Source organism: Epinephelus lanceolatus, chromosome 15 (genome assembly GCF_041903045.1).
Source record: "Epinephelus lanceolatus isolate andai-2023 chromosome 15, ASM4190304v1, whole genome shotgun sequence".
Lineage (NCBI taxonomy): Eukaryota > Metazoa > Chordata > Actinopteri > Perciformes > Serranidae > Epinephelus > Epinephelus lanceolatus.
The window spans coordinates 29,919,103-29,935,592 of record NC_135748.1 but is presented as its reverse complement, the minus strand read 5'-3'; the positions used below and the strand labels follow the sequence as shown (position 1 = coordinate 29,935,592).

Sequence of the window (16,490 nt, the reverse complement as noted above, 5' to 3'; positions counted from 1 at the left end):
GGTCTTTTATATGTATATATGTATATATTTTTTTCATTTATTCATCTTTTTTTTTTACATAGCATGAGTGCTTCCAACCTTTACCTTACCTTAATGCCTAACCTGACCTGCTTTTTTTTTTTTTTTTTTTTTTTTGTTTTTTAACTTTTCTAGGCAGAGAGAGGTTTCCATATAAATGACAAAAATGTCCTCTGCCAGGAAATTTTACGCAATTTAATTTTCCGTATTCTGGTGAATGTTTATACATCTTGCACAGGTTAACCACGTGTTTCTTATCACAGCTTGGAATTGATTACCCAACTTCAGAGGGAGAAGCACAGAAAGAGGGAGCTGAGAGAAAGTGGGGATTTTTCTTCCAGTCCAAGGAGAGGATTTCGGGAATCCAAATCCTCTGTGAGCCTGTTCTTTCAGTGCGCTGTGTGTGTGTGTGTGTGTGTGTGTGTGTGCGGATAGACGCGCCCCCTGTGCGTAAAAAGGGCAGGACAGACAGGACGCAGCTCCACGCAACGCTGCTCACCTGAAACAGCGCACAGACAGGCGGACAGGCAGGCAGGTACACAGAGGAGCGGAGCCGGAAGAGCAAGCAGGTCAGCTTGTCCTCATAGTTTCCTTCTCTGTAGTAACTCCTGAGATCACACCTTAGCCCTCTGCTGCTTTTTAAAAAAGCGCGATTTATTTATGAAAGAGAATCGGCACCGGAGGAAACATGACAGAGCAAGGAAAGAAGCTGATCCTGGTCGTGGTGGATATTCTTTGTGTCTTTGTTGGTGAGTGACTAACCTTGTTCTCTCCTCTTCCTCACAACATGGCTGAAAAATCTGATTAGTTTCAGGCTGTGGGGCTCATCTGGTGTGCGTTAATGTGTGATTTTTGGTGGGGCTGAATATGAAATAAGACTCTAAAATGATATTAAAAAAAACCCAGCTTTGACGCATGGGATTGCCCAACACACACACACACACACACACACACACACACACACACACACACACGCACACATGCGCACACGCACGATTATAAATCTATTACAGATAATCCACTTGTTGCCTCATGCGCTTTCTTCCAGATTATAAAAGTTACTGACTCCTGTTATAAAAGGGAAATTGCACAATACTATTGTGTTGCACAAAGTTGCAGTGATTGTGCACTCTGCAGTGCGATTACACTCTGCAAGTCATCATGTGTCTGTATCTTGTTCAAACAGGCCAGTCTCTCCCAGCAGTGAGTAAGAATGCTGCTGTTTGTCTCTGGCTGTCACTGACTTCTTCTCTGAAATCATTTGGGGCTGAGATAGGACACCTCCTGTCTTACCTCACTATCTGGCTCTCACAGTTCTGGTGTGCAGAGGCAATGATGTACCCACAATCTGAATTTGTTGTTGGGAAGTAGCCACAGAACGCACTTCGGCTGTGTGTGTGTGTGTGTGCGCATCTCTGGCTGTCTCTTTTGTTTCTTTCGATGAATAATTTCCAAGCTCTGCGATGCACTCATGCCTTCTCTGCATATTTTTCTTCCTGCTGCACCCCGTGGCCCCTCTCTTCTTTAAACATGGAGTTGGGAGGAAGAGCAGAGATCATTGTCAATGAATCTCTCTGTGTGAGACAGCTAAAATCCTGTTTTGGAAACTGGACACCAGGTGTGGGTGTGCTGAGAGGGGTCTCTTTATCTGTGTGTGTGTATGTGTGTGAGACTACTGTACAGAACAGCTTGTCGCGACTTGCCCCTGGACTCCGGGGACGACACAAAGACCATTAACAGAATTGACATCTTCCAGCTGTTTGTGTCACATCTTTTCACAACTTTTGAAACCAAGAGGTTGAGATAAAGAAGGAAGGGAGGGTGTCAGGGATGTTCATGTCCCACTGGGTTTATTTTCTGTAAAGGTTTTTAGTGAAATATGGAAATATCGCCTGCAGTGGAGTCGCTGTGAGGGCAGAAAGACACACTGAAGGTTGTGTGTGTGTGGGTGTGCATCAGGTTATGGACCCATCTGGTGACTGACAGGGAGGAATGATAATGACCATCCTGCTGTTTAACCCCCTCTAAGCTCAAAGTGTTTGTTCATGAGTGTGCGCACCTCATGACGAGTCCACTGTCGTCGCCCTGTGTGTCCATTTTGAGATGAAAAACTGAGTTTTAAGCTTTACGGTTGAACTCAGTGAAAGAAATAATTGGCCTTGCTGAGGCTAAAGCTGGCAGTAAGGTCAGGTAAGGATGTCTCAGACGTGATTAGCTGATTTACTTTTAAAAAAAAATCATGTTCTTCCTAGTTGATCAGGATATAATGCTTAAAATGAAGTGACTGTTCAACATTACTGTTGTGAAATCAGAGATGTGATGATTAACGATTTGTCAGCTGAAGATTTCTCGGTCGACTCTTTCTCTGGCTGACTAAGTTCCAAGTTTATGCATTTATCACCTTGTGATCTAGGTGCATCAGGGGTGTGAAAGTGAACCGTAAGATATTAGTCAGTCATAGGGGGAAGTTAGTGCAAATCCTCTCAGGGGATATGGGAAAGAAAAGAAAAATACATAGGTCAAAGAAAGGTTAACATGTCCCCTGAGAAACTTTTGCGTTTTCCTGAGAAATATTTTACATCTCCATGCGCACCACCTGCAGCAGCACAACATGCGAAGAGCTTGGTGAAGGTGAACACAGCCGAGATCAGCTGGTGTGGGGATTGTTCATAGCTCTGAAACCACTGTGCTAACTTTAAACATGATAACAAGCTCAGAAAATGGAAAGCTTCACCTCAAGAAAAGTTTGGATGGTTCAGAGTGTCACAACATGAACACACAGGACCACAAATCTGCACCGAAAGTCAGATGTAGTGTGACAGTACAGTGTTTTTAACATTGCATGCAGTGTGTCTTTTTTAATTCATATGCACCAGCCAGGAGTGGTACTCTCAATTTTGTTGTATCCTGCACAATACAATGACAATGAAGGCTTTGTAATTCTAAATATTTATTAATTCTTATGTATATCACCTCGTACTAGGGGTGTAAACCACAAGTTTCATCACAATACAATATCATATCGATTCTTTGTACAATGATGCCACGATACAATTTCAGTTCGATGTGAAAAATATGAAACAATACTATCTGCCCATTTAACACAGTCAGTTACAGAAGAAGTTGCCACCTCTTTTTTTAACTTTTGGCCTTGAAAGATAAAAACAACACATAAATATTCTTTTTATTTGAACCCAAATTATCACCTTTCTCTAAAACTTCAGGTCTATCTGGCTTTAAGCCCTGAAGGCAAGCTTCTCCCAACAGCCATAAAACACAGATTAATAACAGGATCATTTAACTAAAGTATCAAATTTAATATAACTAGTCCATACCGATTGGTAGCTTTGTCAACTTCTACCTATGCCAATCCTCAATGCCTATGTGCAGTTTCACATAGATTGACCACGTCAGTGAGTGGATAAGCGTGGGACAGACAGAATGACACACTGACAGTTTCCATGATTATGTACAGCATACCATACCATGACTTAGTCATACCAAAAATTAGAAAAAAAAAAAAAAAAAACATTTGGCCACAGGGGGAGCCACAGCGATCTGTCGCATTTTAGCCATTTTTAAGCATTTTTCTGTTGTAATAGCGCCACCCAGTTGCCAATTAGAGTTAAATTTCTCCAGTCACCTTGAGGCGTCCTGTTCTACATATCTACCAAGTTTAGTAAAAATCAATATGGCGGTTAGGCCTAGATAAGAAATTAGCTCTCTAGCGCCCCCATTTTGTCTGATCAGGTCAATAATGGAGGGGTCCCCTCAGATTATGTGTGGTCATATGTCTACAAAGTTGCGTGGTGATCGGTGAAACCCTTGAGATGTTATACACCTTTATGTGATGAGCCACGCCCTCGGCAATATTCATTGCCTTATAGAAGCTCAGTTTTAGTAAGTTTTCCAACTTCTGCCAAGAGGGAACTTTAGATATTGGTCCCTAGATTATGTTCACCAAGTTTCATGCAGATCGGTCAAACTTCCTAGGAAAAGATCCATTTTAAGTGTTTGTCAAAAAATTCAAAATGGCGGAAAATCTACGTATATAACCAGAAGTTATGGGTTCTTGAGGCAAATTTGTTCCTCATGAGGAGAGGCATCTCTGTGCAAAGTTTCATGTCTCTATGACATACGGGGCATGAGATATGCCCATTCAAAGTTTGCAATTTCAATCGGTTGCTATAGCGCCCCCCTTTGGCCAATTGATGTAATATTGCTTCATTCGCATCCTCCCATGACCCTCTACCACTGTGCCAAATTTCACATGGATTGACCAAGTCAGTGAGGAGAAAAACGTGGAACAGACACACAGACAGGCAGACAGAGTTTCGTCATTATATAGTAAGATATTGAACAGTCACATTGTACAATGTGATATCATCAGCAGCAACTGGACCTGGACCTGCACTTGTACAGATCCTTTTTAGTCTTCTGACCACTCAAAGCGCTTTTAACACTACAAGTCACCCATTCACACACATACACTGGTAACATGCAAGGTGACACCTGCTACTCAATTTATAACACACTCACACACAGCTGGAACAGGATGCTTTAGCTCTGGGTCCTCTAGTCCAGGGAGTGAACCAGACTGGAGGAGCCGGACTTCAAGTACTCAGCTCAAGATTGAACCCCTGATCTTCCAATTGGTGGACTGCCCACTCCATCTTCTGAGCCACAGCAGCCCAACTGAGCTGTGTAAGCGCAGTGCAAAGCAGCAGCGATGAGCTAGCAAGTGCACACGTGGACCAGCTTACCACAACAAACCACAGAGAAGCTCAGATTACAACACACACAGAGGGAGCGTGACTTCTCTCTTTGCTCAGGATGCCTTACTCCACTGTATCTTTACATAGCAAATAGTGGTTTGCTGCCATATTAATGTTTTAATGAAACACTAAAGATGATTTGTAATGTGAATGTGACCAAATTCGACTAAACAAGCAACATTTTTTATTTCATTAACATCAATTTTCAAGCAACAATGTCAAATATTTGATGATTTCTGCCTCTCAAATGTTGGAATTTTCTGCTTTTCCTTGTCTGAGACTGTCTCAAGCTGTAGAAAACTGCAATGGACATTTTTCACATTTTTCTGCTGATTTACAGACCATAGCGAAAATAATCTGCAGATTAATTGATAATGAAAATAATCATTAGTTGCAGGACAAGAACAACTAGTAGAGTAATTCAAGGTTTGTTTGTCTGGAATTGTTGTAAGTAGATATGCAACAAATGTCAGAAAATAGTGAAAATCTCTGTCGCAGTTTCACAAAGACCAAAGTTGATGCTTGATACTTTATCATATTGCCACGCAGCATATTTGTTGGTAATTGTTTTGGTACGGCGTGGTAGCTCAGTTCCAGTGCAAACAAAGAGATGAAAGAAAAAATACAAGCAACAGACACTATAAACACACACAAAACCCCAAAGATATCCAGTTTACTGTCATTTAAACAAGAAAAAGCAACAAATCTTTTTAATCGGAGAGGCTGCAGTCACGTAATATTTGACAGTTTTCCTTGGAAAATAAATATTAACTGATAAGTTGATGATAAAAGACCTGGAAAATACTCTTTAGAAAACAAATTTATCCATATTGCATAAACCAAATTAATCTTTTGTCACCATATCGACATGTTATTTGTTTTCCCAGCTCTGGTGTCATTTTTATCACAAGCTGTTTCTGCCTCGCCTGCGTGTGTTTTCATAACCAGGTGTGTGATAACGGACCAATCTCGCTGTACAAACTAACACTTCATCATTTTTTAATTTCCTTCTGTTAATAACTGCATCTTTATTTTTCTACTCATCTGTTGCTTTTTGTTTGTTTTCATGTTGAGAGTGTAGAGGGTAAACTGTCATCAGGTTTGATCCCAGCTCATTTAAAAAAGGTGTGTGTGTGTGCGTGTGTGTGAGAGATATGGCAGGAATGTGCTGAGTGTCCAGTTTGTATCTGATTCCGTGATTCTGCTCAGTGTTTTATTTCTCCCTCTTCCCCTCCGCAGTCAAACCTCCATCCTGCCATTATTTGTTATCACTGTACACAATAGATACAACAGGAGTCTCAAGTGTAGACACACACACACACACACACACATACACACACACACACACACGACTGCACACCCACATCTCACGTTGAAACAGGCAGATGCCACCCAGCAGAATGTCTGTCGTTACACTGTTATGAAATACGGGCTACAATTTCATTTCACAGTCAAATTATCAAGACTGTAAAAAAATATACTTTTAAGAGAACAGGCTGCTCCGTTCACTCTCCTCCAGTCTCCTCCTTTTCTTAAATGTTCCCTACATGTGGGCTATCTCTAGGGCTGCCCCCGAATAAGAATGTTCCTAGTCGACCAATAGTCGTCATTTCGGGCCATTAGTTGACTAGTCGCAGCATGTTTGCGATGTTAATTTAATTATTAAATGATATATTTTGGGCGGGACAACACAATAGCCCTTTTTAAAAAGGAATTGTGCAAATTTGCAGGAAAGCCCAATCAGTCTTCTTCAGCATTGGCAGTATAAAAACAAAATCGGGGAATGCAGCAAAATGCCGCCTACCTACTTTTGTTTATACAGAATGTGCCTTTTTCGGAGCAATGGGGGGCGTGAGCAAGTAACAAAACGTGTAGCTCAGCATGTGACGTAAACGCTGATGTGGAAGAGAAGCCGCGGCTGGTCAGTCCTTCAGCATTTCTCTCGTAAGCTCATCTTTACAGTGTCTGTCAGGTTTGCGTTTCCCTCTTGCTACTAGCTGCGCGCTAATTCCTGCTATCAGCTGTTTCCTGTTTATCCACCGCCAGTGGGTCGCCCGTGCGGTGTCATCAACAGCTCCTCCCACAAGTCATCAACAGCTCCTACTGTTGCGGAAGGCCGCCTCGGTCTGTTTAAACTAGAAAGGTTCCGCCAATATGACTACCCTACGAGGTGGAAAATTGGGCACCTCGGATCAACTCGCCAATCCGGCTCTGTGTGTCTAAATGCTTGCAGCTTGCCGGCAAAATGGCCCAACATTCGCGGAAAATCTGGCAGTGTAAAAGGGGCTACTGGTTTGAGTTGAAGGTGTGAGAAAGAATAGTATCAGTAACATTGTTAACACTGTGCTACATTACAGAGAAATACAAAACCGTACTAATGAACCTTCATTAATATAGGGCTATATTTTATCTACAAGTGCACGTCACACACTGAGCGAGCCGCCTGTTAATGACGCTGTGGGCTAATGGGCATGTAGCTACTTCCATGTTTCAGATGATACGTCATGTTTGTAGTCGACCAATGAAGATGAGTTTACATATCACCTTGGGTTCGTCCTTCACCTTCTCAAAATGATCCCACACTTTGGATTTCCTGCCCGACATGTTATTAACTAGCCTGTGGAATAACCACAGGTACCAGCCCTGGAAATTAGGGGCTATTATCAATTTTTCCATGTTTATCAGACTGAATATTTACGGAAAGATATCTGTTGGCTGTGATTGGTTTGTAACGTAACATGGTCCAGTCATATAGGTTTTGATTTATTTTGACAATTATTATTTTTGACCATTGTTCTGGTCAAAAAACGTTTGGTCGACTATTAGGGAGCAGCCCTGCTTTAGAAATCATTAAGCTAACTGTTCCCCCCCATTTCTAGTCTTTATGGAAAGTTAACTTTGTCTTAGCAGTAGCTTCATGCTCAGCTCACAGAGATGAGAGTGGTATTGTTTAGAAAGCATTTAAGTGTATTTTTCAAAATGTCAAACTATTGAACTTTGACAGTTTAAATGCTGTATGTCTCCGTTTTATTGATGTTTGTACATTTCGAGACAATAAAGAGCTGTTGTCCTTCTGGCTGCCTGTCTGCAAGACTGAGTCCAGCTGCTGCTGCTGCACTCAAGGTCACCGGATCACAGTTTCAGTGTCACTGTTCACTTTTAATTATGACTCTGGTAACTCCTTTTTGTTTTGCGGTCAAACTCATCTAGCAGGAAAAATGATTCACATAATGTCTTTCCAAATATATTAAGTCACAGGCTGCGTGTCAGGGGCCAAACTCCTGTTAGCTGTAGTCAGGAATACGGGAGGTGCATGTCAGTAACTTCCTAAAACTTAAAGCAGATACCAGTCATTCTGAAAATTCACGTCAGTCAGATGATGAGCTTGGACGACTCACTTCCACATATACATACAGAACTCAGAGTTAACTGTAGAGTTTTATTCTTAGAATCTGCAGTCTAACACATGGAGCATTTACTGTCTCCACTTTAAAGCGTTATCAGCATCTGTCTAAGCATTAGAGAAATAATGTATTTTTCACCTAATATAGATTTTTAGCAATTTTATTTTCTGCATTATAAAACGACCAAACGTGGATAAAAACACAGCAACATGAATTTTTTTTTTTTTTTTTTTCCAAAATGTTGCCATGAACTCAAGCATTGTAGGCTGCAACAATGCCAAAAAAAGTTAGTGCAATCCAGATGAAGGGGTTGCTTCAGTTAATCAACTGTTTAGCTTCTTAATTAATGGATTCATTTTTTAGTTTATATGTAGCCAGCAAATCGCAAAATGCCCATTACAAGTTTCCAGAGACCAAGCAGACATCTTAAAATGTTTTCAAAACAAAATCCAAAAATATGTCAGTTTACTATCATCAAAGACAAAAAACAGCTAGATCCAGAGATTTTATGCTGTTTTTGCATTTTAAAAATGACTTACATGATTAATCAAGGTTCCAGGGTCAGTTTATTGTCATTGAAACATGTTAAAAACATGAATTTCATCACCCAGGTGCAGCAGCGTACAGAATAAATAACATTTTAAGATAGATTCTATGATAAATGATTAGATTAACTAAAAGCCTGTGATAAATAGAGCACATAGTTAAAACCAAGCAAAAGTGCAGAGGACAGATTTTAAGTCATTATCAAACCAGTTATCCAAAAAGTTGCAGCTCAGTTTCCTTTTGATCATCTTATGGATTTATGAATTAATCACATCACGTTCTGGATCTATAGAATGACTTGACAATGATCAGTGACAACACTTAATACATGTCTTTGTTTAGGTGAGAGTCAGCAGTGAGGAAATGAAAGTGTTTGTTGCTTGTGGAGTCATGAATACAGCCACACTCGTACAAGTCGACACAAGCTTCAGGATTCGACTGACACGTCTGCGGAGTTTTGTAACCGATCTGTTTGGACGCAGAGGCGACGCAGCGAGTGACTGAAAACAGCTGTTGTTGTTTGCCTCTGCTGAATGTTAGTTATGTGCCAGTTTAACATTTTGCTGACATGTTTGAGATGCTCCTCTAACTGTTTTATTGTCTCGCACACACACACTTGTGTACACACACACACACAGTATCCCCTCTGTCAAATGTGTGTCAAAGTCAAGTGGGAATTGTTGACTTCTGCTCCCTGACATTCCTGTGTGAAAATGAAAGAGAGATGTTGCATGTGTGTATTTTTGTGGGCTAAGCTTCTTGTAGAATACGGCACTGTGGAGTTAAATTTATTGTGTGCGTGGTTTCAGAAGCTCTTTTCAGTACTGTAGTGGTTTCATGTGAGAGAGGAAGACGTATTTCTGTTTTCTTTAAATAAAGGTCAAAGTCAGATTTTTGACTGTTGGCACACTTGAGTGCGATGTGAGCTTCTGCAGGATTTATTGTTTGAACTGTGGACTGCTGGAGCATAATGCCAACTAGAAAATCTCCAGTGAGAACATACCTCCGCCAAAGACGACCACACAATCCTTTTAAGTACATTAATAGTGTAAAGTGTTTAGAAATGTAGAACCTGCATTAACCACTAAGTGAAAGATAATCATCGGACCTGCGTGCCTGCGTGCACAGTACTTTAATAAGAAACAGGAAATTTTGGAACATGACTCACAATGTTGGATAAGCTGTTTTTAAAAATAAAAAGACAAGGATCCTGGACGCACACCAACAAATTCACTGGAATCTAGTTACAAACACGTTTGACATGACATTTCCTGTTCTTGGCAAGATGGTTCAGTCGAGCTGGAGTACAATCCAACACAACCAATAGAAGTTAGTATTAGCGTTTAAAGGAACACCTCACCCACAACGTGATCATTCATTTATCAGTTACTCACCCCGTGTTATGTTGAATACACGAGGAAAACTTTGTTTTTCTCACATGCCTCCACAGTGAACGGATAATCAAACAACAGAGAAAATTCCTGATGAATTGAAGTCATTGGGGTCCACGTTTAAAAACAGCAAAATTGTATCAAAACATCCTTTTACAAACTCTCACACAACTCGTGCAGTATAATCCAGGTCTCATTGATCCAGTCATATGCTCAGTACTTCACAAAAACATACATTTTCCCTAACATCTTTTAATTTAAAACACTAATGCCTACGAAAAGCGCGCCTGTGTTGTATTTATAGCTTGTTTCTGGTTCCCCCAAATACTCAAGAATCGCTTACTACAAGTTTCCATGGATTTCATTTTAATGACAAAGAATGATGTATACGAACAAACTTACAAACATACATGATCCACAGACAAAAAAAAACACAAACAAAATAAAACCACCAAAGGCCTATTCAATTCACAAAAAGGAAAATGACCAAGAATTACAAAACACAGTGACTCACAGCCAGTGACGTAAGAAAGTTATGACGGGCCCTAGTGCACACTATTGTGCATGTTTTGTCTTGACATTATATAATATCAACATACATATTACCCAGCAATCATCACTGCATATCTGACAAAAATATCAAAGACAATAAAATTAATCATTTAACTGAATAGTTTTTATAGTATATTGAGGCATATATTTTGTTTTCGAGAGTTACTGACTAGTGACCAGTGACACAGATGGGTTTGCCTTTTTGAGGGCATCCATAGCAAATGGCACCATTGTCTTTTTTTTCCAAGGTGGCAATCTGAATCACTTACAAGTGCCTGCTCTCTCTATGGGCCCCTCCACCTCAGCAGCCCCAGTGCAATCACACTGCCTGCACTGTCTATATTTACACCCCTGCTCACAGCAGCGAATCAGCTAATAGATTGTAAATTAGGCTGCGCTATTATTTGGCCCCAAGTACTCTCAAAAGATTTTGGAGAGACCGTATGACAGTGTGCTATCTTAGCTAACAGGCTGCAAACTGGCTAACAGGCTATTTTCTTTAATTCAGTTGCCTGTGTTGATCATCAAGTGAGTTTGTATGATTAAAAAGAACCTGTTTATCTAGTTTCAACACATTGTGAATTTGAGTAATGTTATTCTGCTAAAATATGGTTATACATATACAATCAGATCGTCATTATGATTCGTTCAGCCGTTCATATATATTTTCAATTGAATATTTCACAGAACACCTGGCAGGTCCTGTTTTTGTCCCAGTAATGTTCGAAGGGCATACTCCAAACTACTGGATGGCAAAATACGGACAAAATTTGCCTCTACCCCATGGCTACAGGTAGTTTCTGTTCATCCGTGAAGAAATGCACCTCCTTGCTTTGGACACTAGAGGCATCATCCGTATATTTACGGACCTACAGATACCAGTCACATTCGTAAGTGGAAACAAGGCGTCAGGGTCTTCTGTACAGTATGTGGAGTTCTAGAGAAGCGTCAGAACAACCAAACAGGACAATTAATGGGTCAAGTTCAATCTGAATATCATGAATTTTACAATACCAAGAAAAATCTGGCCAAAAAGAGACGATCTTAGGACAAACCCAAAAGGTGTGACCTGGAGTACCTTTTGCAAAGTTACATCTGTCACGGACTTCAAATACGTCAGGATGCAATTTGTCAACCTTTTCTTTGGAATTAATTACAAGTTTGATATAACAAACTTTGAGTAAAAGCAGCATATTGTAGGTGTACCCATGTGCATAGTTAAGGCATAACAAAACAGTCATGGGAAAGGCCAAGACAGAAGACATGAGATACAGAAAAAGAAAACAACTTGAGTAGACAAAAGGCGGGTCAGAAGGGGTGAAAGAAGTTACGCTCAGCTTTTTCATACAAAACAGGATTCCCAGTGCAAAGCATGATTATGCCAAGAGAAAAGCTTTTTTTATGATCCAGTGTTGTGTAGGACTTTCCCAGGAAAAATCCCCAGCTCTACAGGAAATGATGTGCCTTCTTCCCATCAACAGTTTTTTCTTTTAGTAGAAGATTATCCCCCAAAAATGGAGAACAATGACGGCCATTATTGACAGAACTAAAACAAAATCCCAGAAACTGGGAGGTGCAGTGATAAGATCCCACAGCAATGAGCACCAAAGATAAAGCCAAAATAAACAGAAAAAGGAGTTAAATATTGGTTTTCGGAGCACCTTGGTGTGATGTGGAACACCAGTTGCGAATCTGCGTTAGCTAACAAACTGCAGACGCACAAATCTCACAGTCGCCTGCTCAGATTTGACCTCAAACAAACACCCCCCACCCCCCAACACAGTTACCTGTTTCCTATCAACGTCTCAGTCATTGAGATGAAGACTCATCTTGAGGCCTGAATAACAGGAACACTTCCCTCTTCCCGCTGGGTCAGAGGTCAAGGGGAAGTTGTACTTGTGTCTGATCCCAAATTCCATCATGTTTATTTTCTCAAAGTGGAATCAGGGGTGCGCTTCTGCCAGAGATTGTGAAAGCGTAAAACAATACTTTCCCTTCTTCCTTTTTTATCTCTCCTGTGGACGTTTTGTTTCTGAAGACAGAAACTCAGCAGAAACTGTGTGTGTGCACGTGTGTGTGAGAGAGAGTGTGTGTGTGCTTCTTTTGAAAGAGATGTTTGAACTCTTTTGTACATTGTTTGCAGCTGTAAAAGTTCATAGTGGGAAAAACTCAACAGCTACATGTAAAATGTCAGATAAGGATGATACAAGCTGTTACAGTTCTGTACTGTTTTAAAAGTAACAAAACCACAGAATAAAAACACCCCTTAACCACAAATGTCTTCCTGTCAAAGTGAACCTATAGTACAACAGGTATTCGGGGTGAAATGTGCTAAGGAGTGGAAATATAGGTGGTGCAGAAGATAAGTTTAGTTTTCCTTTTCGGTAGAAATCTCTCAGGTGGAATTTTCTGATGAGTTAAAGAAGGTAAGAACAGATCTGAGGAAGAAAGGAAAGGAGGAAGGAAAGGTAGAAGGAAGCAGGCAATTATAGAGGAAATCATTAGGAAAAGTATAAGCAGCATTTTTCTCCATCTCTGAATCGCTTTGCTGACACATTTTATTGCATTTCAGTTAGGAACACTTCAGTCAAAGAAAAATTTATTTCCATTTGCAGTATTATATTTGGTGGTGTGGCTCTGTTCTGGGGCCTCTCTGCCTTTCCTACGCCTACGCAGAAATCCTCTTCTACGAGCCTATGTAGAAAGCCTAAGGCGAGGAGAGCGCACCTGTCTGCCCTTCCACGTGCAAACGATGAAAGTCTGAGGCAGAGAGAGCAAACCTCTCTGCCCTTCCATGCGCCTACATGGAAAGCCTAAGGCAGGGAGAGCAGCAGCAAAGACCCCCCAGGAACAGAACAGAGCAGCATCAGTGACAAACAGAAATGACATGATAAGTCAGACACAGCATGAAAAGGAGGAGCTGGGGTGGAGGCGGGTTGCAAAGCAGTTTGCAGAGGAAGCAGCAACAGTAGGCAGGCCAGAGCAGTTTAAATAGGGCGCCCTGAATGAGATTCTTCAATTGGTTGCATAGAAAGGAATCGATTAGCTATAAGCTTCTTCCTCTTCTGGTGTATGTCCTTAGACCTTCAGCTCTGTTGAGATAAGCCAGTCCAGTGTTTCATCGTTCAAGGAGACCATGATCACTGTTTGGTGGCCGGTGTTTGGGGCAGCTGGTTATTATTGTCCCTCAGTTCGTAGTGGATCCCCGCCTTCACAGTGGGCTGTCCATGAGACCCCATTTTTGCATTGCTGCCCGAACTGTCCTACGCCTGCCCTCAGGCAATTGAGGGTTGACCAATGGTTTCGGGGCAGGTGCTGGCTGGGAACATCTTTGGGGTCTTTGATGTAGTGGTGAAGCCTTGATGGCTCTTCTGAACTATCAGCTGACTCCCTTCCATCCGTCAGCTGCTCCATCAGTTGATTGGGCTGTTTGAGATCAGCTGATGTAGCTGGGATGTGAGCTGAGCTTGACATTGTGTCCTGCCTGAACTAATGCAATGCTCAGTTTGTCAGACTGTCTTTTAGACTCTTTCGTTTAAACGTCTGTCTTCCTTTTTTCGGTTGCTTTATAGACAGTTGTTGGCAATGCTGGAATAGCAACTTTCGCTGCAGGATTGTCCACCATTGAATCAGCACAAGCATCTGCATTTAGGAAATAGGAACGCCCTCTGTCTGCAATGACCTGTGATTGGCCAAAGTCTCTTGTCACGGGCTAGATTTTCTAATATCTGGAACACATCACCAACAGGAGGTGCAGGAGTCTAGTTTTCTCTTAGATCATTATATGCTCAGTTTATAAAGGGATGTTTGCCCAGTGACACCGAAAAAAACTTCTTACCCCAGCATTAACACCATCTCCCACCCCTCTGTAAGCTTCATAGGCCCCATTCACACAGAAAGGGTTTTGCAGACTGCAAAAAAATGCTGCAAATAAAAAACAACAACCTTGCTACGTCTTTTTATTCTTGCCAGGCAAACACCCCATCATATCCTTACACTAACCTTCCCATGTAATCAATCTCCTGTTTTGTAATAGTTTGTTGGGCACAGGGAAACAGAGATCTGTGTGGGTACATGAGACCTTAAGAGGCTGGATCACAGGGAGTACTACCAGTTGGTCCAGGAGCTTTGCTTCCTCGATGGCCGTTTCCAGGCATATTTTAGGGATGACTCGGAGGCAGTTTGACAAGCTGCTGTCTATCATTGGGCCGTATAGCTCTGGGTATCCAGCAACGGCTACCACCAGTTTCTCCTCCATTGTTTACCAACTGTAAACTTGTTATCGTAACCACAGAAGGCCCGCCGCCTCTTAAATCATCCGATTTGACAATGGGAAAAAAAGATGACAAAAAAAGATGATGTTTTTTCAACTAGAGTTCAGACCACTCTGGCAAAAACGCCAGGCACCTCAAGCACAGAAACGTGAGGCGCATTGCAACACAAAAACTGCTGGCAAAAAGCTTCATTCTCATTAAAAACAATCACAAAATGCCGCCTCCAGCTGCTAAAACACTTTCTCTGTGATCAGAGCCATATTCATCATATTCCTGCTGGTCAGTTTCTACTGGTGGCAGCTGTTTCTCTTCATTGTTCTTTGTTTTCTCTAAGTAATACAGTCAATGAGTAAAAATGTCATCAGTTATTTCACACTAATGCATCTCAGATTGGTGAGACTTATTACGAACTCTTATCAGAAAACATGTTGCCGAAGCATGTACACAAACATACATATGATAAATACTTTAAATAAACAGTACTAGTATGCAGTAGATGGAAGAACCAGTTAAAGTAAGGCAAGGAAAAGAGAGACTTTTTTTTAATGAATTTGGGGAATGATCCTCTCTCCCCTCAGCTTGACCCAGCCTCTGGGAGGGGAGGACGCCCTACCAGCACAGGCCTATAAAAACATACCAGGCCTTCTGGAATAATAGAGCAGATAAAAACAGTCAGTCCCACTCAGATAATAGGAACTCTCCATGAGCTCCACTCCCAGAGGCTGTTGGAGCATGTTTGATACGAAGGGGACTCGACTTCCTCACTGATTCTGTTGTTAAAAAAGCGTAGCAATGATTACCCTATTTATGTATGTGTGTGTTTAGGGGCTTTTTGCTAAACTCCATCCACTCACATCTCCACCCTGGCAGTGTGTAGCCACCAGAGACTTGTGTCAAACAAGCAGCAGTCTCTTATCTAAATGTTATCCTTGCACCCTGCAGAATAAACAATGGTTGGGCCTCACTTCAAAGAGATGCTGAGAGCACGCTTGACCTGCTGGAATAATGAACTCTGAGATGTGAAGAGCAAAGGGTTGGCTTCCTTTCATGAAAATAAATCCTCCTCAATGAGGAAACTGCTTGTCATCAAAGATCATTAGTGGCACTTGTTCAGAAAATGGAATAAATACCACTTAGTAGGTACTGCAGCCTGTTCCTGAGGCAGTGTGTGGTGGGTGGGTGGGGCAGGCTGATGGGTGCTTAAAGAGATGGTCAATAGAAAAATAAAGTAATGTAAGAGTCTTCGCACAATAACACAGACAACTGTAAAATATAATGCTGTTGTAAGGTTTTCGAATTGGACTGCATTAGATTGTGCAGGTGTTGCTTTATGGAGGTTTATCCTGAGTTTTAGTTTGTTTATCAGTCCAGCCCTGATCGTTGCAGATTGGCATTCTGATAACTATGGCAGCAAAATCCAATATGGCCGCCACCCGAATACTGTTTTGTCCATAACTTTTGAACCAGATGAGCTACAAATGCAAGTCTGGTGTCTGTTTTATGCTGGGATGCTTATTGTTATGATTGGAT

General features: G+C 41.3%; 1 protein-coding gene across 1 annotated transcript in view; it reads left to right on the top strand.

The window, feature by feature from the left end:
- The first annotated feature begins 433 nt into the window (after window positions 1–433).
- plpp2a (phospholipid phosphatase 2a) overlaps window positions 434–16,490 on the top strand; it is a 30,664-nt gene continuing 14,607 nt past the window's right edge. Inside the window, exon 1 of the mRNA XM_033643490.2 lies at window positions 434–767. Coding sequence (XP_033499381.1) covers window positions 707–767 — 61 coding nt within the window. The 5' untranslated portion in view covers window positions 434–706. The remainder of the gene's footprint in view (window positions 768–16,490) is intronic.